The sequence below is a fragment of the Dermochelys coriacea genome, chromosome 7 (assembly GCF_009764565.3).
Source record: "Dermochelys coriacea isolate rDerCor1 chromosome 7, rDerCor1.pri.v4, whole genome shotgun sequence".
Taxonomy (NCBI): Eukaryota; Metazoa; Chordata; order Testudines; family Dermochelyidae; genus Dermochelys; species Dermochelys coriacea.
The window spans coordinates 19,842,109-19,867,187 of NC_050074.1; the positions used below are offsets into that span (position 1 = coordinate 19,842,109).

A 25,079-nucleotide genomic window follows, 5' to 3' on the forward strand; every position below is an offset into this window, starting at 1 on the left:
TGTAGTGTAGACGGGGGCAGGTGTTTTTATCACTGTGTTACTACAGCTGGTAAAAAAAGAGGACCAAAAATCATGAACATTTCCACTTATATTTTTGAATTTTGAAATGTTTTGACCGACTCTATGGCTGGCCCCAAACAGGATGCAAGTCTCATGAAAATTTTCATAAAGAATTTCATCGCATTTTTCCTTCAAAATTTCAAAAATTGTCCAGTTCTAGTTGTCAAGTCTGCCATGTCTACATCACTCCACCACTGATGCTTCCATCATTGTTATCCCATTACAGGTCCAAGTTTTCCTTGTTTAAACATGCTCAGCTCATTACAATTTCAGACAATAAAGACCCCAGCTGAATTTAAACTGTTCATACAGAGGTGGAAGACTTTCATATTCTTTTTTCCCATTCTTTGTAGCAACCAATCCCCCTTCTGGGTGCCTCTCCTAATTGAAATGAATCCACTAATCATTTTGAAGTTCCTCAATCATTGCAATTAACTCAGGGTTTAGAAAAGAGAAGTTTAGCAGCTGTAGCAAGTACACCCCAAATCTGCTTAAGTAACTGATTAGAATGTTAAGGAGTTGCCACCCATTCCAAATGAATATCCACAGAACAAATAACTGCCCATTTTATACCATAAAGGAATGAAAAGACTAGCACCTCTTTTCCACTCAATCTCAGCAAATTTAATTAATCAGTAATTGCCCAGCCTTGTGATTATAATTAACTCTCTGAGAAATTATTGAATTTCAATTGCGTGGATGGCCAGCCTTACAATAATTAGTATCAAATCCTGAAATATAAAAGTAATTTTTTGGAAATGGATGTTTACTGCTATTATGCCATTGCTGAAAGTGCTGAGTGCATGGGAAGCCATTAATCAAAGGTAAAATTCTTGTGCAGTCCAACTCCAATCCATTATGGCACCTGAAGGTCTCCAAATTCATTATCTGAACAACCCAGCCAAACATAGTAGGTACCAAACACTGAGTCCATATAATTTCTTGCTGGATCAAAATGTCCTTAAAACAGAGGCATGAACCAAAACCATTCCATTTCAGGCTCTGCTCATAGCAACCGATCCCCAAAAGGATTCAGTCTTGCACTCTGATATGTGGGCGCACAGTACTACACTACATTGTAAAATCTACTCTAGTGTTTGAATATGCATGTAAGTTGACAAACTGGATAGGTGACCCACATTCACTTATAGCAGGGTAGGAGCAAGGGTTTAAAAGACTAAATTATTGAAACATAAGTCTTGTATTAATTTTTGGTGTACACAAGTGTATATATAAAACATAATGCACATATCGCACCTTCTAAGTGAGGCTCTCAAAGTACTTGACAAACATTCATGAACTAAATCTCCAATCTCCCTTTGGATATGGTGTTCTTACCTCCAGCATTGCTCAGATACTAAGCAGCTGGAAGCCCTAGAAAACTAAGTTGTATAGATTTGGAAATTGAGGGAAAGGAGGCACACAGATGTTCACAACTATCATTAAAGCAAAGAGAATGTTTTGCTTTTTCATCGGTGCACACGGCTACTTTTCATGAGATATTTGCCTAGGGACAGCACCCAACAGAATCTCTGAGCCTCGATTGCCATTGGAAACTGCAAATAACTTGGATCTTGTGAAAGTCATGGAGCACAGAGATATTAAAGCTATGTCTACACAGCAATTAAACAACTGCGGCTGGCCTGTGTCAGCTAACATAGGCTCACAGGGCTTGGGTTGCAGGGCTGTAATATTGCTGTGTAGACTTTTGGGCTCAGGCTGGAGCATGGGCTTTGGGACCCTGCCCACTTGCTGGGTCCCAGAGCTCGGACTGCAGCCTGAGCCAAAACATCTTCACAGCAACTTTACAGCCCCACAGCCCAAGCCCGGCGAGCCCAAGTCAGCTGACACAGGCCAGCCGCAGGTGTTAGATTAGAAAGAAAGTTGGGTGGACGAAAGTGGAGAGAGAGAAAAAGAAAGAGCCTGAAGATGAAGCAAAAAACACAAGTGATTTTACATCTTCACTCCCAAAGTTAGGCAGAGACTGATTAATAGATTCATAGATTCCATGGCCAGAAGAACCATTGTGATCATCTAGTCTGACTGGCCATATAACACAGGCCTTAGAACTTCCCCAGAATCATTCCTAGAGCAGATCTTTTAAAAAAACATATGATATAGTTTTTAAAATTGCCAGTGATGGAGAATCCACCATGACCCTTGGTAAATGGTTCCAGTGGTTAACTATTCTAACTTAAAAATTTATGCCTTATTTCCGTCTGAATTTTTCTAGCTTCTACTTCCAGCCATTGGATTGTATTATACCCTTCTCTATAATTTCGTTATAGCTGCCTTCACTTCCCCTCTAAAGCAAGTCTTTTTTTAACCAATACATCCTTCTTCCTCAATTGTGGGATTGTGCATCTAGCAAGTGCTGGTGTTCTTAAATAAGTGCCAATTATCATTCACATTTTTATGATTAATTCTTCCTCCCAGCTGATTTGGCTTACAAGTCCCTCTTGATTACGCAGCTTTTTTTCCCTACACATTTCAGATAGGTGTATAAAGATCCTGTTCCCTACTGTGATTTTGTGGTCTGTAGCAGACACCAGCTATTACCCCATTTTGTGCTTTTTCTGTTAGGACATTGATCCATAAGCACTCAAAATAATTTTCTTCCGAGTTATCAGTAACTTGGAAACAGGTAATGCCATTTTTGACATAGAGTGCCACTCCCCCTCCCCTTTTGCCCACTTTATCCTTCCTAAATAGGTTATAACCTATAAGCAATCAGTTAAAGCATCATCATCATATTATTATTATTATTTCTTCTGGAAGAGCCCACAGTGTACAAGGTACTATTCAGTCATAATGGAAGTCATGATCCTTGCCATGATGAGTGTAACTGAAGGTAGAATGTGGCCTGTGGAATCTTATTACTGATGGTGACACACAAACCAGGAAAAAAACAACAACTTTACTTTCAGATCGCAGAATGTGTTTGTGGTGCTGGCAATGAGGAAAAACACATCTTACTTATCAATAGAGCATATCTGATGTGGAGGTACTGAGAGAAAATAAACATGGCCACAATGCCATTTTTGCAATCACTTTTTGGAGTAGAACAGTACTTTAAGAAATGACACATCTTGGTTTAAAATCCTCCCTCAGCTGGGGTAAATCAGTGTATCCCATTTACTTCAAGGGAACTGCATGAATCAGATGACACCAGATCTTTAGATGGTGTAAACTGACACAGTTTTATTAATATCTATTAAAATGAAGTTATGCTGATATACACAAGCTGAAGATCTGACCCTGTAAGCCATAATGGCCAGAAAACATTCTAACGGAAGCAAGCCCAGTAGAATATCACCTAGAGCATTTCAACAAGTCTCAAGGACTATTTTGGTTTAGGATGAGATTTGTGAGCTTTCAAATAAAGAAGGAAACTTAAAAAAAATAACAATAACAGAGAAACTGTGCGGTGGGAATGAACTGACCGGATATATTAATGAAAAACCTCAGCTGTTTTTCAGGACTCTGTTCCCAGGTGGAGACATTAATATTTCAGCTGGAGAAATTATGTCTGTACACAGAGTGTTTATCCTTATCACAGCAAAACACCTGTCCAGTTCTCAGACTTCTACACTTTTCAGTTGATAAAGACCTACATATTAATGGAAATTGCCTTGTGTGTCTATGTAGAGTTTTCATTGTCTAAAAAAACCAAACTGATAATCTACATGATATATACCAGTACCGGGAGGCCAGTAGGTCAGCCCATTGGGGAAATATGAGGGATGGTGGGGGAGTAGAATTGAGGGGGGTACAAAGTCTTCATTGAACATAACAATTTGCATAAAATGGAGCAGACTTCTAGAGCCACCCTCTCCGCTGATATGGTGAAGTGGCCCATAGAGACTACATGTCCCAGGATGCAATGCTCCAGTCTTCTCTGACTGCCCCAGCATTATATTCTAGGGGGACCTGTAGTCTTTGATTTCTGCACCTCCATATTAAAGCTGAAGGCAGCCATGCCTGTTAATATTTTGTGAGCCATGTTTGCCTTGCGTGTTGCTCTTTGGGGCATCCTCATTATCACCTTCAACCTCTCTCCTGGTCTTGAAAGGGGAAGTGGCAGCTCTAATTAAAAAGTGGCACCTCTACGGTGGCAGAGTGAGTGGCCCACGCACTACATGAACAGTGATCTTCCCAAATTTCTCATTACTGAGCCCAGCAGAAACAATGCCCGATGAACGGCAGGAAATTCTAACTATCGCGGCAGACGCAATTAGTCTCTTATCCTGCTATTGCTGGGTACAATCTAGGTCAGGGACCCTGACCTCAACGCGAACACACACACACAAACAAATCCAAAACACTGCAAATGAGTTTAAGAACTGGCAAACTGTAGTGTGCACATTTTGAATACTGTATCAATAGGGCTTGTTACAAGGAACTTGACCCGACGCCAAGGTGATTTTTTTTCCGTTTAAGAGATGTACAAAATGGTCTGACAGCCATTTTGGCTCAGGGGTCCCACTGTAAAATCCCTCTAGCGTATGCAGAGTGATTTTCCCACTGCAGATGAAGAGAACAATGAATAAGTAAATAAAGAAAATAAATTCAGCCTAATGAAATTGAGGATGGGCTATTGTTCTCTGACACAATTTGTTTTTAGGCTTTTGTCAAGCTTTTCAGACAGTGTATCAGCCAAACAAGCTCTTCCTTTGGCCAGGCTTCTCCATTCACTAAATCATTTCATTAGGAAAATAATCACTTGATTGGTCCAACCAAACTTTGAACAGTATCCAAGCAATCCACAGCAGAAACAAAAATATGCCTCAGCCAATCACTCTCCAGATGATCTCTTCCAACCTTTTCCATGTAAGTAGTGATTAAGATATCATTGATCTATCAAGGCTTTAGGGCTAAAAATGTTACTTTCTGTAAAAGTTGGTCCCAACATAATAGTGTGCTGAGAGTAGAGAGAAGATTGCATGCTATGTTGTCTAGCGTGCCTGTCTAGGTCTTTACATGGTGTCCATCTAAATAGTACTGAATCGATGAAGTGAGCTGTAGCTCACGAAAGCTTATGCTCAAATAAATTTGTTAGTCTCTAAGGTGCCACAAGTACTCCTTTTCTTTTTGCAGATACAGACTAACACGGCTGCTACTCTGAAACCTGAATAGATATAGTGCACTGCATACTATATTTGATAATGTATAGTCATAGCTCTGTTTGTATCAAGGAATTAAATCAGGTGTCACTTATTTTCTTGTGCATGAAAGAATGTTGGTGAGATAGTGCTACCTCAAAGGAATTCTGGAAATTTAAACTCAATCAGCAAGACGAACTTTTCAGGTAAGCCATATTTAGATCTTGAAAGGCATGCTACATTTTCAAGTAAACAGCGAAAGCATATTGATATATTTTTGCGCTCAGTTGTTTCCTCAGTGTTACTTCTCTATTACTAGCCTTGGAGAAGCTATGGAGTCCAGCCCAAGTCTGGGTCCAAGCTTGTGCAGAGGCTGGTATATTTTGCATCTATTAGTACACTGCCCTTTGTGCAATCTGCTCCATTCTGTGCAACTCCTTGCTACCCAGGGAGAAATTCTTTGTGTAAAATGGAGGGATGCCTTTAGCAAACCTTGGTCACATGTTAAAATTAGAGGTGAGGCCAAACTGCAACAGAAGACCCAAACCACCTTGAATGTTGATGAAACTCATATTTGGATCCTAATATGAGCGTAGAAGTTCTGGCCCATCTTTATGAAAAGAACCTGAACCAGAATAGAAGATCAGCTCTCCTTAAACTTTGGGGAATTTAGGGTGTCAATTTTTCAGTGCAGACAAATCTCTTGGGATAATTTCATTCACTCCTTGACTTGAAGAGATAAGTGATGATAATTTCAATGGGAATTACACACACACATTGGAGTGAAGGATGGATTGAGGCTAATTATGGCCTAAATTTAAAAAAATGAAAAGTGTGGGAGAAGCAACCCCGGAAGGGGTGAGGAAGCCAGAGCAGATGCTGGGAAAGTATTCCCCATTATCAAGAGTTTGGGGAATCTTTGCAAGGTCCAGATTGCCTGATTTGTTCATCTGGTCTGAGTCCTGTAAAGAACATACCCCAGAGAACGGCATTACCTTAGAGTAGGGCAAATAACATCTAACCCTCCTGATTATTATCACAACTACCACGCCAACTGATACAGAGTTTCTGAGTTAACACAATGTTTCCACTCTTTCAGCTCAATAGCAGAGTGAGTGTATGGAAATGCCATCATTTTGGCAATCAATCAAACTATTAAAGTCTCTGCAGAAAGGCGAAACTGATGGAAAATGCAGCTCCTGCGGCTGTCTTAAGAAAAGATTTCCCCCCCACCCCCAAAACCAGTCAGGGTGTGGTTTAGTTCTCAGTCTTCATTATTGAGATGTGGATTTGTAAAAGAAGATGAGACATTAAAAATAGCACTTTCAAATGGTTTTGTTGAGAGAGATGATAATAAACCAGAAATAATAGTTTGTCCAAGCTCAGTTTTCCCGGGGGGCACCCTCAATGCCACTTTTGTTGTGGATAAGGAGTGACTGCTTTTCTTGGGACATTTGTGTGAGTTTGGGGTGCACAATGGGGTATTTGTGCCAGTTTCAGTGATGCAATGTGGTACTTACATCAACTTGGGGTGTAAAGAGGAGTAATATTTTGTATTTGTAGAGGCACCCCATACCATGCAAATGCACAAAGTGACCTCTTTATTAATTATTATTATATATTTGTAGTAAAATAGCATCTCAAAGCTCCAATCTGGGGTCAAGGACCCATTGATCTGAGGACAGCACACACATGCAATAAAAAAGACAGTCCCTTCTCCAAAGAGCTTACAATTTCAGCATATGATGAGAGGCAGTAGGTGGATACAACAATGAATGGCAGTGAGAGAAGACTCGGTAATAATGACATGATCACATTTATAACAGTATAACAAGCAGCAGTCACAGCATATCAATTGCCTAACTATTTTTGAGTGCCACTGTGATGCGGTAGCCAGCAAGGGTACCAGTTGCTGCCACGTGTGATGAAGTTTGCTTATGAGGTAGGCACCTGTGCACTAAGGATGGGAATGAGACCACCAAATTCATTTCACAAGGATCTCCATCTCTGCTAACCTGAGATGGATTTGAACCAGTGACCAAGAGGTGAAAGTTTTCTGATTAATTCATCCTTCTCATTATGTTATTTCCAAGGAACCATTTACGCCTTATCTCTTCACAAGAAGTGGGATAGTTAATAAACAGAAACAATCAAGATTAATCTGAAAAAACAAACTTGCTGATCATTTTTATGGACAACAGTCCTCCAGAGTCTTTGTGTTCTTTCAGCCACTGTATATTTTTGGGAAAATGGAGGGGCATATTTCCAGAACGGAAACATGATCTAACTAAAGTTGTGCAGGTGGAACCTTATCATAAAAATGGCATCTGACTGGGATGAAGAACCTGGAAGGGTAGAAATTGTGACTGATTAGAAGAGGAGTGAACAGCCAATATTAATTGTGGTATTTTCTAATTTTTGAGTGTCTGGCTTTGCAACCTTAATGTTTTTTTAACATTAGTAACATTGTTTTTTGTGTGTAATAATATTAAAATGAAATATGGCTAACAAAATAAACCCACTTGTAGCAGAAGCTTCTCAGTACCTCACAGATGAACACCAGCTGCAAGGTTCAAGACCAAAGTTTGGGGTGGTTTGGATCCTGAGGTTTGGCTCATCAAGGAAATGGAAAGAGTGCAGGGAGAAAGAGCTGTGAAGTATGGATCTGGAGTTTGGGGTGTTTAAATGCAAGGGATTGGCATGGCCCCAACTCTCCTTTTAAATTTAAAATTCTTCCTTTGTTTCCCTAAATTTTTAAAAATTAATGTAATAAAGTGCAAAGGGAAACAACTATGCTGCTTTCTCCAGGAGTGAATGAATGAATGGCAAGGAAGATAATGAAATCCCTAGCTGAAGATTATTTAGTGAAACATTCAGTTATGGACCCAAACACTTACACCGAAAGCAAAACACCAACTGTTTCGCATGAAATTGATGACTAACAAGAACACAGAGAATCACCCAACATAGTAACATAGCTATCACAGGTATCCTTTCCCCGTTCTAATGAGGCTAACCGGCTGATCTAAGCCATATGTTTTAATCATCATGAAAACTGGGCTGATTTCCCTCCTGTCTTAAAACAGCATTTCAATATTGGCTAACAAACCTACAGCTAATGCTACGCAGTTTCTGCAATACACATTGGCTGTGTGGAAACTATACTACTTCCCCCAAGGGATAGCAGTGCATGGTTTACATTTTGGGGTCAGACCAGGAAAGCCCTCTTTGTTTTCATTCACTTATACCTTCAAGCATACTTTGTGGTGCTAAGTAGATAAAATTAGTGTCAAAGCAGAGTTTTCCCATAACTAGTCTACGAGCTGTAATTTTTATGGGAGTTCTTTCTGTTATGGATTACCAGCAGTTTAGGATTCTTTTCAGCTGGAATGGAGTGGTGCACACTCTCTCCATGAATGTTTCTAAGCTAAAACCTTCTAAGCACAGGCATAAAACAAAGGCCCCATCCCCTGGATACAGCTGTCAGCTTGGAAGTGAGAGCAAAAAAGACATTTTCTGTTCTTTCCAAATGGTTTTCCCAGGCAGTAAATGCTCTTATAACTTGCACATAATCCCAGAATCAAACACCCTGTAAGATTAGGTGCTATCTAGCTTCCAGTTGAGGTGAACTTTAGCATGATTCCAGTCACTTTAGCCAATGGGAAGCTCCCCTTTGGTTTACCTCACAGAATTGTTCCCTCTTGATCATGAAGCTCCTCATGGAAGCCCCAGTTGCAGTACCACAGAGGCTACATACCCACTAGCCATGTCTAGGCAGGGAATTCTATAAAAAAAGTGCTACCACCAGTTTGGCTGAACTGGGTTAGTACTGATGGGAGCGCCCGTGTAGACAAAACTGGCAGCCGATACTGTTTTTACCAACTGGTCCAATGGATGAGAGACTCCGCTAACTGGTGAAGTCTCTTTTAATGACTGGCTACTAGTTGGCAGGTTCAGCAATCTCCAGTTTGTTTGCTAAAAAGCAATTGTCTGCAAGGTGTTCATCATACTGGAGACTGCTGTCCCGCTGCCCAAGTTTGGGTAGGCTTTTCAGCTTTGGCAACTGGCCTGAGAGAGGCACAAGGAGGAGGCAGAAATACCCTGTTGATTTCCTATTTTCCTTATTTTGTTCTTTGTGAAAGACACTCCCCACTGTTAAGGATTGGGAAATCTTCCAAGGACACCCCAGTACTATCTTTTGCATTGTCACAGAGTTTATTCTTCAGCAGTGGTGGGTAAACTCTGTTCTTTTGCTATCCCCTCCCAAACACAGCCATGCAAGACTTTTGGAATGAGATCTAGTACGCTGTGGCACAGTCTCTAGGGAAGCAATGTGGATTGGGACACTTAGAACCAGTATGGACAAAGCATTAGAGGACCTAGGAAACAGGCCTGCATTGGCCAGGAGATGAATGGAATGATTTATTAGGTCTTTTCTGTCCCTAATTTCTATGATTCTGTGAGCAAACCTCAAGCACTGCCCCAGAGGTAAAAATAAGCCAGTCCGATACGGTGTACCGGAAAGAGCCAGTACACAGCTGGTCGTACTGGCAGGAGGCAGCTTCCCCAGGCTGACAATTTAAAAGGGCCCTGGGCTCCTGGCAGCGTCCGGAGCCCCTGGCCCTTTAAATCCCCGCTAGATCCCCACCACCAGAGCTCCGGGGAGCAGCAGCGGGCGGGAGCCCTCGGGCTCCGTGGTGATTTAAAGGGCCCCAGGATTTAAAGGCCCCGCCCCTTCCACCCGAGGCCCCCCACCTCCCTTGCTCAAGACCCTGGCCCTGCGTACCGGTAAGTCCTTTAAGTTACTTTCACCCCTGCACTGCCCACCCTGCCTGCTCTCCACTAGCGGTCTCTGGCTTGGTGTGGGCCTAGCCATGCCCATGGCATGATTGGCTGTACCCCAAACAGAAAGCACAACTTAATGGGAGAAAAATGAATCCACTCAAACAAGTTCACATGGACCCTCTGCAAGTCTTCTTCACCTACACTGCTTTCCCCTAAGATAGAATTCTCATTTCTCTTTCTCAGTCACGATCTCCTTCTCTGACTCACTCTTCTTTTCTCTTCTACCTATGAAATGTTATTCTCTAAAGAAAAATACTCTTCACAAATAAAAGCCTGGTGAGGTTTGTTGCCCGTAGTTCTTTCTTATGGATGAGAAACTCCAGACTTTTGGCACACACAGAAAGAGTAGTTTATCAGAAGACAGATTTCTTTGCAATGCCTCAGCGAGCACCTCACCACTGTAAGCCACTCCTAATAGAATTCACCTCAGTCTCTTCAATGCTTTTTCTGTCTCCTAAATTACAGCTAAGTAAGAGGGCAATTAGGTTTCAACAATTAAAATGATTTACTTACCGCACGTAACAGCCGGAGCATCTCCACATATCTGCAGAAAGAGACAATTATATTAATTGCCATCAAGCTAGCGCTGAATGAATCAGGGAATGTGCATCTTCATTTAAAAGATAACAGATTTTAACAGTGAACTCACACTTTCTCCGAAGACAACAACTCCTGGGCTATGAGGTAAGCTCTGGACTGGCCTTCTTTCTGTTGAAAAGGAAACCACAGGTGTTAAGAAATCTCCCATCCCCAAACAGAAAACAGGAAGAGCCAGAGAATGCTCTCAATCTACATGATCCTTGAATCTGAGGCAGGGACTTGTCTTTCTATTCTGAGTTTACACCGCCTAGCAGAACGAGATCCTGATCCACAACTGCAATACAAATAACTTCTGCAATACAAATAAATAAATAAATAATATACAGCCTGAAATTGGGTCATGCTCTCAAGATTCAGGACGTTGTTTTGGTGGCTATGGACTGACTCCTGACCATAATGATGTCAGAGAAAAAATTTCCATAGATTTCAATAGGGCAAAAATTCATCAGAAAGAAAATCAGACAGATTCTAACTCTAGAAGGGTAATTTCATGACTGCAGGAGGTGAAGCTCATCAACTTTGTTCAGGCCGCTCATGTGCAAGGAAAATTTTTTTTGTTTTTTAAATAGTTATATTCCAAACTGTTCCCACTCCAGTGCAAGCTACAGAAGAAAACAAGTTCAAAGGGCTTTATTGCATGCTAAGCACATTTGATGAAATTAAACTGTGATAGATATATCCTGAAAGCAAACAGTGCAGTATTAAAGCAAATAACATCATTTTGAGATCACAGTGGAATGCATTTAAATTGGCAGAGATCTCAGAGGACGCAGAAATCTGCCAAAGAAGCAATGGCAGTGGTTCTTCAAGGCTCAAGAGGCTAATTATGATGCTTTGCTCTGGTTTCATGAATCATTTGTTTTTAATCTATTTACTTATTTAGTCTATTTATTTAGGACATTTTAACAGGTTTATAAATCATTGCCATATAAATATCAGAGACAAAATGCTAATCATTACAAGAATGAGCTTTTGTTTAGAGAATAATTATATAGTGATATAATCAGCAGATCCCTCTATTTAACAGGTTGTTACCATATTACAGAGTGAGCCTCTTTACTAAGGTAAGAAATGGACAAAGCTTTGAAACCTTTATTGAGAAAGAAATCTTATACTAAAGTAAGTTTGACTTATACAGCAGCAAAATTAAAGCAAGGAAGCAGCCTTACAAAAGGCCATACAACATGCCATTTATTCTTAAAAGGCAGGAGGCAGCATCAAGTATATTGTTTAAAGGGACCAGGTGTGTCATTAATTCATTGCTTAAAGAGCCTCCTTTAGAAGGTGTACAATCAAGCAGCTTGGGAGATGCTGAGCTGTTGTGCACTAATCTGGTTATTGTAATTCAGGTGCTTGGGTTGTTAGGGATCATGCTGCAGTCATTTAATTCAGCCCCTCAATGAAGAGCATTTGTAGGGCCCCGGACCAAACTCCCAGATTCAAATTCCATCAACCTTTGCTAAAGTTTAGAGCACATTCAAGCTTGGCAGTTCATCTCCAGTATTTAAACACTGTAGTAATAGAAATCTGAATAGTAATTCTCCAAAGTCCCCAAGCCTTTTTCATCTCTGGACTAGTAATCTTGTGACATCAGGTTTTTGTTACCCAAAGTTTCTGCTCCTTCCTGCTTCCACTCAGGCTGGAAATAAGAAAGTTGAAAACAGCTTAGGGAAGATTTAAGCATTCCCTAGAAGTGCTGGAAACTGAAATCTAGAAGGATGATAGCTGGACCATGAAAACCCAGAGGCAAAATTGACTGAAATGAAATCAACCAATCTCATTTCCATGCCCATCATTAATAAATCACAGGAAGAAAATAATCGGAATAAGTAATGAAAAGCAAAATTACATTTTAAAAATTCTTTCAGTTTTAAGGTGCTGTTCCCTACACAAGTAAGGATTTAAAAAAAAAAAAAAAAGTAGTGCATTTTATATTGTCAGTGCCCCTTTAATATAAAAATGTTCAGCAGCAACAAATGAGTCCTAAAACTGTCTATAACAGAGCGACACAGGGTTATTCAAAACATGCTGCAAGTAAATCTCTTTTTACTGTACAAATGAGTGAAGGAAAGGTCTGGTCCCTTGAGTCTCTAAAGATCGACCTAATTTCGTAGTGTAGACATACTCAGTGATCATCTAATCATTCATTAGATTCAGTCATCTAATCCATCTCTCTGCCGATACAAGATTGTTCCCTACAGTATGTTACCTAGTGCTTTGTTGATTCTTGTTTAAATGGTCCAAAGAGTGGTGCTTCTCCCACTTTTCTTTGGGACACTGTTCTACTACAGTGGGACAGATGTAGTATAGGCATTTTTTCCTGAAAGTCATCTTTTCCCTTTGTTAATTTCATTCCACTATTTGTAGTATACTCCTTGTACTACACAATCTATTTGTGTTTACACTTTACAATCATTTCTAAAGGGTTACCCTGTTTCTCTCTTTTTGTCACCAGTGATGATACATGGCATACACTACTGTCGGCACACAGGAGCTACCACGTGTCGCTGGTCAGCATCAGGATATTCTGAGCTCTTTTTCTTCCCCACCCTTTTGACTTGCAGACATAAATCAATTGAATGGGAATTTTATTTCTGGATTACCAAACCTAATCCTGGCCAGTTTGCACGTCCTCTTTTGAAAGGCTTGGCCAAGAAGTGAAGTATATTTCACCATTGGTGTGGGCCCACTCGCCTTTCATGTATACAGATTGTCGCGGTCTGTAATTCTACTTGTGATTAATATGTCTTAGTTGAGAGACAAAACACTGGGACCCCTGGTGTCACATGACCAGTCTAGGGTGAGTTTTGAGACAGTGTCTCTAGGCGTTGCCCGTCTTGTGTTATTTAATTACTGTTTGCTTAACCAGGAAATGAACTCTGAGATTGACGACAGTGTCCAGAGACGGACTTCTGGGAATAGCGGGAGGCAGGGGGTGCGGGTCCCTCAACTATCAACTTTCTAAAACAAAGCCCAAGTGATTATTAAAACATGACTGAGCTACCACATTTGTAACGATCTTTACTGTGTGCTCTTCAGCCCAGTAGTAAACACTTTTGTACGCTTCCTCCCAAGGCTGCTGCTTCAGTAGCGGCGTACTCCAATCCCTGCTGTTTGTCTGTACTCAGCAGATGGAAGCGATGGATCTAGACAGAAGATTCTGGCTTTGTGCCTAACTGAGTCTTGTTGTCTTTATTAACCTTATCTGCCCCACAATCTAAAATATATGCTATAGACAAGCAAAATGGCCCCTCAGGTTGCCTGCCCTCAACAGTCAATGGAGTTTTCATCTGATAATGAAGCTGCTTCTATATCAGGTATAACTTCCTGACAGTGAGATCTCTTACTTTAGGGAATGGTCTCTTGAGGGATGTGGTGGAAGCCTCATTGCTAGTTCATTTAAAACTGGACTGAACAGAGCACTGGAGAATATGCTGGGGAGCACTGACTAGACAAACCACTCTAAAGGCCTTTTCCATCTCTAAATACTATGAATTCTTATTGGTCTGGGGAGGGCCATGTAGTGCCCTGTTTCTTAAGCACGTGATTTCCATGCTGCTTCCAACTCCCATTGGCCTAGGGGAATAAAATCAGACTCTCTGGATTTGAACCATCTCTTGAGAGATAGTGCAAAGCAGGAAATCTAATCATCAAGCAGTCTTGCACGTTTTCCTAAACAACACTCATATCCAACGCCTACCCAAAGGATATGCTTTTGTGACTCTTCCAAAATTGCACCCAAATAGTCAGCCACAATATTCCTCATTCAATGGCAGTCTTTAGTTTGTATATCGAACACTGTGCTTTAACTATCATATGTGAATACCAACAGCTGATTGCAAGTCGCTTGACATAACTTATTCCTGTTCATGAATGGCATAATAGACAGCAGGGGCAGATGATGTGCCTCAAATTACCAGAAACATCTAATTAACACACAGAGACTCGTATTAGGATAAAGAATCAGCAGATTAATTGGTTACACACTCTGCATGGTGGGATATCAACCTGAAACTTAGGGCCCAGTCTTCTTCCAGAACAGTCAATGGAAGCAGGATGGGAACCTAAAACTCGAATGGCCCTGATTTTGCAAGCCTTTGGCATACAGAGCTCCCACTGACTTCAGTAAGACACAGAACTTTGTGTAACTGAGAGTTCACTGTACCAGACTTGGGAATGTTGAGTTTGCTCAGCCTAGTCATTGTCCTTCATTTAGAAAAGTATAAAGCCTCATCAGTGGATTATTTCTTAAAGATTGAGGGTCTTGCTGGACAGGAAAAAGGCTACTTGACCCACAAAGCAGCTAGTTCTTGTGTATCTCTATCCCATCTCCCTGCTCTGTTAGTGCTTCAGTGACTTGTTCTAAGAACTCCTCAACCTCCTTGCATTTCTCATCTCAGTCTCCAAGCTCTCAAGGATTACAACAACATGGTCTGGTCACAGGGGAATGATGATGACCTGGATATTCTCCACATGTCCCATTTTCAATTCATGGCACCCTAGTGCCCTGATCTGGTTCACAAAGCAGCTCCAGAGGAATGTCCTCCTGACTGAGAATCAAGGTCTCACAATATGAAATGGGAACAAGATAAAATGAAATAATAAAAAGGATTAAATGAAAGAGAAAGGAAAAGAAAAGAAAAATAGATATTGTACTATAACAAAACCATGGCCACCTAGAACAACACATTTGTCACTATGCTATATACCATGGCCACCCAGAACTTCACAACAACAAAATATACAGAATTCAGATTACATCCTGCTCCAAAAGCATAGGCCTTGAACCAATGGGAACTCTCCTATCAGCTGTTAGCAGTATAGGTTTTATGACACACTGTTCAGCAATTCTGATTCCATCCTGAGGAGGGCAGTGGTGTGTGCACACACATTACTATAAATACACACAACATGATTCATTACAATATTAAGAAAACTAAAATCAACTTCTTTCTTCAGGCATGGACTGTCAAGTGTTAATGTTTTTGAACATACTCTAACACAATTACTATATTTATTACCTCAAATAAAAATAACAATACATACCATACATAGCTGCTTTCATCAAGGATCTCAAACTGCTTTTACAAAGATTAATGAACTATGCGTCATAGTCACCCCACGAAGTGGCTAAGCGTTTTACAGATGGGAAAACTCAGGCACAGAGATGCTATGTGACTTGCCCAAGCTCAGTTTCTATCTCTAAGAAAACTCTAGCAAACAGCATGATTCACAATTTGTGTAGAACTTCACATCGAAGCTCTAATGGCCTTCAATAGACCAGTAAAAGGAGGGTGGCAAGAGTGCTGGAGAGGTAGACCTTGCTTGCTGAGATCGGAGACTCCAATAAGGGTTGCCAACCCTCCAGGATCGTCTGGGAGTCCCCCAGGAATTAAAGATTCATCTTTAATTAAAGATTATGCCATGTGATGAAACCTCCAGGAATACCAAACTTGGCAACCCTAATTGTGTCCTCTCCTGACATTCTCCACATTGTTATTTTCTCTTTTGCTGCTCTCAGAGTGCAATTAGCTTGATTGAGACAATGTGTGCTCAAGTGGCATCACATAGATAAAGACAGGAAAAGTCACAGACAGCCTGGCTAAAAACAGCAATTTTCTGCCTTTGATGGAATAGACATGTATTATTGATATTATTTCATTGTCTTTGAGGGAGCTGAATAAAATGATGAATAATGAGGAAACAAAGGCCAGTGGCTGATGCTCAGCATTGCAGGCTATCAAAAGCCCATACACATCAGGAGCCCATGAATGCTTCACAATATAGCTGCACTTTCACGGGGTCTTAACATGCTTATGGCACATGGAGTGTAAGATTATTGCTCACATCCTCCCATCCCATCGTGTTACTCTTGGTGGGGGTGGGGTGCTAGGGTCTTTGCTTTCCAGCGACCATGCTTCCTGTTTTCCTGCAGGATAACCTCTTTCCAGGTAGTCGTAAACTAAACTTGATGATTAAAGTCCTGTTTCTGATGAGACAGTTATTGTTAGGAGAGTCTCAGCTGCCTGCTTACAAGACAGACAAACTAGGAATGGGCCAAACCAAAGGTTACCAGTGTTGTTGAAAAGGTCTAGAGATCAGATCAGTGGTGGCCAATCAGTTCTTCCACTTTTGCAGACTAAGGTCTAGATCTCCAAGGAGTGCACAAGCAGGGAGCGCAAGACTGTGGCACTCGTGCAGGGGTGAGCAGAGGTCACGTGTGAGCCCAGCTGAGGTTAAGTGCTAGGCTAAGTGCTCTGCCCTGAGCGGTGTTAGGTCTCAGGTCCCTTCTGCATCTACTTCCTCAATATCCAGGGTTCAGGGTAAAAAAAAGGGTGAGGGTGGGGCTGGGGTGAGCAGAGTATAAGCATGTCTGAGGAGAAAGCCGGGCGGTGGGGAAGGGGACGGGGAAGGTACCATTCTTAGCATGCTAATACAGCACTTAAGCATCCTGATAGGCTTCACTGCTCCAGTTAGACAGCAGTGGCATGGCAGAGACAAAGCAGTAAACTCACTGAGGCAGGAACGGGGTTGTCCCTCCAGAGCATCACCTTTGACTTTGTATTTATATACTCTGCACCTGTGCTGGGCAATACCAAGCCTAAGACAGCAACTGGACCAGTCAATACCCATTGCCTACCACTCATCTGTGTGCTTAACATGTCACTTGCCCAAGTGCTACTGCATAGCATGGAGCTGGACAGCTGATCAAACATTTCATACATGACACAAGGATAGGGAGGTTCAAGCAGCTTGAAGTTCTCAGGGCTCCAAGAAACAGAGGAGTAATAATAATGCTTTGTGTTTCATCAGATGTAGCGTGGTGTAGTGCATAAGACTGGGAGTCAGGAAAGCTAGTTTTCATTCTTAACTGTGCCACCGGCCGGCTGCATATCTCTAGCCAAGTCGCTTTGTCCCTCTGCTTCCCCTCCTACCATTTGTCTGTCTAACTGCTTTAGATTGTAAACTCTTTGTGGCAGGGACTGTGTGTCTGTACCACACCTAGCACAATGCTGCCGTCAGAATGATCAGAGGACTTTAAAGGGATTTATAAATATTAAATAACCCTCCTAACACCTCGGTAATGTAGGTTTATTCTTATTATTAATTTTATAGATAGATAAACTGAGGCACTGAAATAGCAGGGGGCCTTGATCAAGGTTGCATAATGAATTAAAGAAAAGGAGTACTTGTGGCACCTTAGAGACCAACAAATTTATTTGAGCATAAGCTTTCGTGAGCTACAGCTCACATCCGATAAAGTGAGCTGTAGCTCACGAAAGCTTATGCTCAAATAAATTTGTTAGTCTCTAAGGTGCCACAAGTATTCCTTTTCTTTTTTGCGAATACAGACAAACACGGCTGCTACTCTGAAACCTGTCATAATGAATTAGTGACACATTTGGAGATGGAACCCAGAAGAGTCATCTTCCTATGGCTTGCTCTCGGGGCTAGATTGCAACCTGTCCTGGGGAATCTGTTCAATTATACAAGGCCAAATGTGCTCCATTAAGAGCTGTCTAAATCTGTCACTTCCTTAAGGAGCACAAATCCATTGCTCCCAAGTACAGTTTGGGTTTTGTGGGTATGGGTGTGTTTCAGTGTATGAAAGTTAAAGGTTTGCAAAACAGAGTGATTAATGGAGCCTGGAAACCGACCCCACCCAGTGGAAAGATAAGGAACAGCAAAGGCAATTTGACATGCAGTAATAGTGAGATGGTTGCTGCCCTGGTCTTTGCAAAACTTTTGTATTCTAGCTTGATATTTCCTTCATTGCACACAACACAGGTCTCCTCTGTGTGCTGTGATGGTTCACTGCCTTCCCTGTCCCACTGCTGTCTTACATTCCTGGCACCTCAGAAAGGGTCGTGGTAGTTTATCTTCAACGCTGCCCTCAGGATCAAATAATTTACTAAACTCCTTTATTAAGTCTCCACTACACCAAGGTATTCACCTAGCATTACAAAAAGGTAAGTTACCTGTAGTGGGTGACCACTTCTCCAGCATGACCTGTATTGGACCCACATATAACAGCACCCTGTCCAAGGTGAGCAGCTAAAATTATTTGGGATGTCTAGGGCCATAAGACACAGCCTGATTCTACTCTCATTTACACCATTTGTACACAGCTGTAGGCTTCGGTGGAGTGCCTCTTGATTTCCCCCAGTGTGAGGAAATAAACTCTGCATTTAAAATATGGCTTTATTATTTGTATTACAATAAAAACACCTGATGCTTTATAAACAATCACATTATTGCAGGATCAAACTAGTCTAATTGAATCTTTCCTGGGAATCCCTTCAACTCTTCATGTCAAACACCCAGCCATGTTTATTAACAGACCCTTCTTCCCTGAGTGGTGGTTTAATGTATGATTCACTGTATACCACCCTTGAGTATAACAGGAACACTGAAATAGCTGATGCTGATACAATATTCCCTAGTGAGCTGATATTTACCCTGTTACTACTGTACCCTTCCAAAGCCACCATTGTATAGAAGGTTGGCTCCTTATCAGCAATGGTGCAACTTGTCAGTCTGAGTCTAAATGCCTTCCATTGACTACTGGGGCTATTTTTAAGACCATTGCCTATTCTTGTGACCAACACCCTTGTGTGTGACACCCAGGCTAGGTCAGGCAGCCAGACATCACAAAATGCAGCCTGAGGCACCCTCATGCCTTGCAGCTGTCACATTTCCCTTGGCCTGGCTTCCCAACAAAGGAGGCAGGAGAAGTTAACTCCCAGTTCAAGGGCTGCATCTCCACTCCCGACAAGGTCACACCCCGCAACCTTTGCTTCACAGCCTTATATTGCTTGATATTGGAGTTTTGTGGATGCAGTGAGAGCGCACGCATTGTTGTGGGTGCGTTGAAGGTGCACACATTTATGCGTGCATCCCCATTGAACCCTCCGAAAAGTGCTTCTCCTTTACTGGGCTTTTGTTTGTCCCTGACAGAGCTCTCAACATGATGGCACTACAATGCAGAAGAAGGATGGAGGTGTTTCAGGGGCCGGGGTACTGAGAGCATCCAGCAAACTCCATAGGATTTGAAGTTCCCCAGATGAACCCCAACACTGGCCCCACCACCCCTTTCAATTCGATTGCTGAGGAGATAAAGGTGTAGCTGGGAATGGGGTCAAGTCAGGGAGGGAAGCTTGTCTTAAGAGGCAGCCAGGAGGAGTGATCTGACTGAATACTCCTGCTTGGACTCCCTGAGTCCTGACACTGAAGTCTGAGGCCTTATCTCTGGAAGAGTAGTTAAATTTAAATCTGGGTTGTGGTTCAGGCCTTTTCAGTGCAGGATCCTTCCCAAGCTTTTTGGGGTGCTCTGAGACATTCAAAGCACAGCTAGCTTGGGAGAAGCCCAAAGGCTTGTGCGTCTCTAAACCTTCTTTGAATCGCTAGAGAACAACACTGGGCTGGTTGTCTCACAAGAGCAGCCCTTCTGGGGACATCTTCTTGTTTCTATTTCTGGTCCTGGCTGGTAGTAGGAATTTCAGAGAAAGCTACAAAAGGTATTAGCATAGGCAAAGTGAGAGGGCAGTCTGAGTTTGCGGGCTAGTGGGGTCTGAAGTGCGAGTTCAGATCCAGATCTGAGCACCCCTAAAATTCACAGCAATGTGGTTAGTTCATCTCATTGTAGAACAAAGGACCAGCACCAAGTTTAGGTCTGGATCAAGTTCAAAAGGGTGGGATGGATTTGGTTTGGATGTTTTTCTAGTACTGAGTGAAGGTTTGGAGATGAAAAGATCCCTTATTTCACTTGAACCTGTACATGCCTACACCTACCTGGAACCCACATTTGCCAGTTGCCATCCCTAATTCTGATGCTTTCCTCTACGCAGGCAAAGAAGACTCCAAAATCCATTGTTTATCCTTCTGAGTCTGCGACTGAAAAGTCAAGTGTCACCTTCCTACCAGCTGGGTGGATGTAAGTAAATAAGCATATGTAACAGGCATGCACATGGGGGATGACTCCAGAGCTCCTGTAAATTAGTTAAGCACGGGGGATAAAAGAGAGACTCTCCGTCAGTTATGTAAGAGAAGTGCACCCCTTTTGGTGGTTTTAACCAAATAGAATCACAGAGGTTAAAAAAACTACAGCATTTTCATTCTATTTTTCTAACCTGATACCATCTGCCAGAGATTTAAAGAAAGGGATTCAAGTGCACAATTAACCAAAAAGAGTACATTCTCAAAATCAGCTTTAACTAAAATAATCAAAAGCACCAAGTGCTGTTACCCAGGGTTTCTGGATTGAGGGTACACTTCTAGAACCCTGACCAAAACAAATCTTGGAGAAGACAGGCTTGCTTTTCTACTTCTTTACATCATTTTTATGCCAGTCCAATTCCAGTGCGGTCCAATGGAGTTAGATTGGTGTAAAAATTATGCAACCCAGTGGAAATCAAAGCCCTAGATTTTTTTTTTATAAAATTGATACACGAAAACATCCCAAACATATAATTTTGTCCATCATTTAAATTGTTTGCAGAATGGAGGTGCCGGCAAGTCCTAAAGGTTCCTTCATAGTCACACAGAGCTCATCCCCAAGAGAGCAGAGATTCAAAGGGGGCCAGCTGTTCAAACAATTCCAGGAAACCTGTGTACAAATCTGACTTTTTTTTTCTCTTCAGAAAATGAGCCTTAAAAAAAGAAACAACAGAAAACAAAACCTCCCCCACCCCAATCCCCAAAGTGGAAGCCTTGGAAATCTCCAATGAACAGGCAAAAAGCAAAAAAGCAAAACAAATCATAATACTTGGGGATTGACAATCCACATTTCAGTGGAGTGAAATAAGTATATCCCAGCTAGACATCAGTCAAAATCACATGTTCTGGATACAGCAAGAAGATCTTATCAGCTAGGTGATTTCATGCCTTTATTCAGGCTAATTTTCCCTCGGGAGGGTGAAACCATAAACCAAAACAACAAACTCCAGTTGTTGGATTTTTTTTTTTAATCCAAATTCAGCTCTGCTAGGCCAGTCCCAAAACAGTTGTTTTAGCAAGATTAGCTCATTTCCAAATTCATGGTACTATTTTTGGCATCCAGACATGTGTACCTCTGCCAACTCTCCCCAAGCAACAGTGCTTCTGAACTCTTTCATGTTTTACAACTGCTCTGTGTTGTCTGAGGTTTTGCTACAAGCAGGAGAAGACATCACTTCATTGGGTAGTTGGACAATTTTTCTGCACTTCATCATTGCAAGGCTGTGTTTTGACAGGGCAGCTAATGCTCCCTTGGCACCTAGAAGATTTGCGTGAGAAGACAACAAAAGGAGGCGGGAATGGTGGGGGTAGGAAATACAATCCACTGTCAGTATTCTTTAACTATATCAGCACTTTCTGAGGGAAGGACAACAGAGGGTTGGAATTTATTCTATTCACCATCAATCACAATGAGCCAATAATGGCCCAAGGTTTTTGTGAAGAGTCTGGAAAGCTGGGTATGCAGGGCCACAGGCAGAATTCCATAATCCTGCAATTCTGGAGGTGAAATTCTCCATCGTAAATGAAGGGCTCAGTGCTGTGACCCCTCTCTTCCTTCTGCAGATTAAGTTCTATGGCATGGGCTCTTCACTGGCCATCTGTCAGCAATTTCTCCCCGCCTCCAATCCCCAGAGTGCAGGACTAAGAAAGAGGCTCACAACTTTTCAGATCAGATCTCATTGCATCGATCACGCGTGTCATCCCTCAACCTCCAAGAGACTCCAGGTCTGTGGATCTGGTGCTGTATCCACTAGAAAGTCTCCCATTGTCATTAGTGGGCATTGGATCAGGACCTACCTGAGCCTGCTGGCTGGTTGCCTCGGCTTCCCTTCTTAGGTCTGTGGGCTCTGCCATATTCAACAGAAGTAACTCCTTACCATAGTACTGAAGAAATGCAATGCTCATAGCTCTGATACTCCTGGGCTAGCTGTAAGCACAGAGCGGGGAGAGATGGCTACTTGAGGGTACACCTACACAGCTCACGGCAGTGCGCCTCCTAGCCCAGGTGGACAGACTCATGGGGCTCGCACTACCATGCTAAAAATACCTGTGGAGACATTGTAGGGTGGGCTAGAGCTCAGGCTCCGACACCTAGAGAGGGGGTGGGTATCCAAGCCTGACCTCCAGCCTCAGCAGCAATTTCAAAGCATTGTCTACACAGCTATTTCGAGAGTGCTACTATGAGCCCCACAACCCTGTGTCTGTTGACCTGGGCTGGGAGGCTCGCTGCCATGGGCTGTCTAGACATATCCAAGAGTCAAGGATGTTTTCATCCTTGTTTTTCTTTCCTTCCCCCTTGAGTGTTTCCTATATTCCCCAGATTGTTCCAGATCTCTTACTTTATGAACGAGGCTGGGATCACCCTGGCTACTCTCCTCGTCTTCTGAACTCTTCTGTTCCTCATCCGATGTGACGTCCTCCACGGGTACCACAGAGACAGGGCACACCTTGTAAGGCTCGGTATAGGCACTGTAAGCAAAAGGAACAGATCAGCCCATTGCATTCTCACCATGCACTCCTTGTCACTGTTACTCAGACATAAGTATTCCATAGGCAGCCCAGACACAGCTAGTGGCAGGTAAACCATGTAGGTCTGTTAGACTTGGGGAGCAGGATTCCTGGAACTTCCTGCTTTTTGACAGTAAGTTCAGAGGCTACCATGAATGTAAAACTTCATAGAAGAAAAGATAATGAAACTCTTTAAACCTCCCAAAAAGTATGGTGTTTTGGTTCAGTCCAAGCTTGGGGCAGAAGTTTGACCAGGTTCATATTTTAGGGCGACAATTCGAACTGGTTTGCCCTTTGCTAGATACAACCACCCCAAAATGAATATAATAAAATAATGACTAACAATGCTAATTAATAATAGAGCTTAGATACTGTGATGCTGGGTTCTCTAGGGATACTTCAGATCAATAAAACAGCACAATAGTAACACCAATAACCATAGATAAAGTGGGTTCAAACTAAATCCTCAGATCTAAATATTTGTGAATTGTTTCAGTGGAATCTGAATCCAGATCCAGATTCCGCAGCTCTGGCTCCTCTCTTTATTTGATAGCACCTTCCACCTGAGGATCTCAAATCATTTTGCCAATGTGAATGAATCATGAGCCTGAATGCCAGTCACAGAGTACTATGAAGGTGGCCATGGGTGAGTTAGTGTGACTAAGGGCTGGATTTGCCCTGGATTTCACCTAGAAAGTCCACTAGGAAGGGAGTTTACAACAGTACATATAGGCTGTAATTTCACTGGCACTGGGGTAAAGGTGAATGGGGCAGAGGAGACCTCCACAACCCAAAATGTGGAGAGCACAGGCTAGGGATAAACCATGGCCAGAGAAATCACTGATCTCCTGGGGAGTATCTATGGTGGGGGCTTCATTTCCCGAGGAAACTAAAGCTGTCCTACCAAGGTATGGCTGCTGGTGGAAACATCACCTGCCCCTCAGTATGAATCAGCGCTACAGTGACTGGACACCAACTGACACAGAAAAAGTTTTTTTTGCCAAAGGTAGAGTATGAATCTAGCCCTTATTCCCTATTCTCTGAGGGCCCAATCCAAAACCTGCTGAAGAGAATGACTGTGGACCAGGCCTGATTTTTCTTTCAGAAATGCAGCTCACCGCGAAGGAAAAATTATTTGATTTTTACATTTATTTATAAACAGTTAGCTCTGCCACAGCTCCTCCGAGATCCTCATTGCCGGAGTGCAGTGGAGATCGCTCCAATGGTTCAGAGGAGAGAATTCAGGGAGCTGCTCTGTATTCTCTGCAGCAAGAGGATGGTGGTAGGTAGAGAGGTTGAGCCTGTTCTGTTCCTAAGCATTGTCTTCCCTTGTTTATTATTAGTGTCTGCGGTTTTCCAGTGTGGGCGGCATCACTGCACTTCCTAAACCCTGCCTAGCTGCAACAACAAAGGAGCCTCTGTGGATCAGCTCCACCCCTCACTTCCAAGCTTTTATTGATGGTAATTGCTTTATTACTTTACTTTCCTCACTCCTAGTGCCTGAAATATATACAACTCTAAGGCCAGCTTATCTTCACTAACCCTCTCATCTATCAGGGAGTCTGACAGTGTGGAGTCACAGGTTGCTGTTTTATAAGTGATGTATGTGGGTGGCATTGGCAGCAGAACGCTAGGGGCAGATGCTCTCAAAGCCTATCATTTTAAAGGAGTGTCTAGACAAATTCTATTAGTGTTAGGCGGCTATATTTCTACTGATCTCCCATCCTCCTCTGGTTCTGCTACCTATGGTCTGTCCTCAGGCTGAGTCAGGCTTCGAGGTGTAACTCTTTTCTTGAATCTCTGATTGTCTTAAACTCTTCTCCCATCCTAATACCTAGATCCAGAAATCATCAAAATCAATGGTGGGCTTTCCATTGACTTCAGTGGGCTTTGGATCAGGCCCTAAATAAAAGTATCTCCTTCTCATATACTAACTCTGCTCCCCCAGCTCTGCCTCACTTCATCCTA

General features: G+C 42.2%; 1 protein-coding gene across 4 annotated transcripts in view; it reads right to left on the minus strand.

Moving 5' to 3' along the window:
• Positions 1–25,079, minus strand: part of FGD5 (FYVE, RhoGEF and PH domain containing 5) — a 160,105-nt gene that overhangs the window by 65,883 nt on the left and 69,143 nt on the right. For all 4 annotated transcript variants that reach the window (XM_038410453.2, XM_043519662.1, XM_038410454.2 and 1 more), the window contains exons 3-5: positions 22,943–23,072; positions 10,657–10,715; positions 10,521–10,551 (exon numbers count right to left, since the gene is read on the minus strand). In XM_038410453.2, coding sequence (XP_038266381.1) covers positions 10,521–10,551; positions 10,657–10,715; positions 22,943–23,072 — 220 coding nt within the window. The remainder of the gene's footprint in view (positions 1–10,520; positions 10,552–10,656; positions 10,716–22,942; positions 23,073–25,079) is intronic.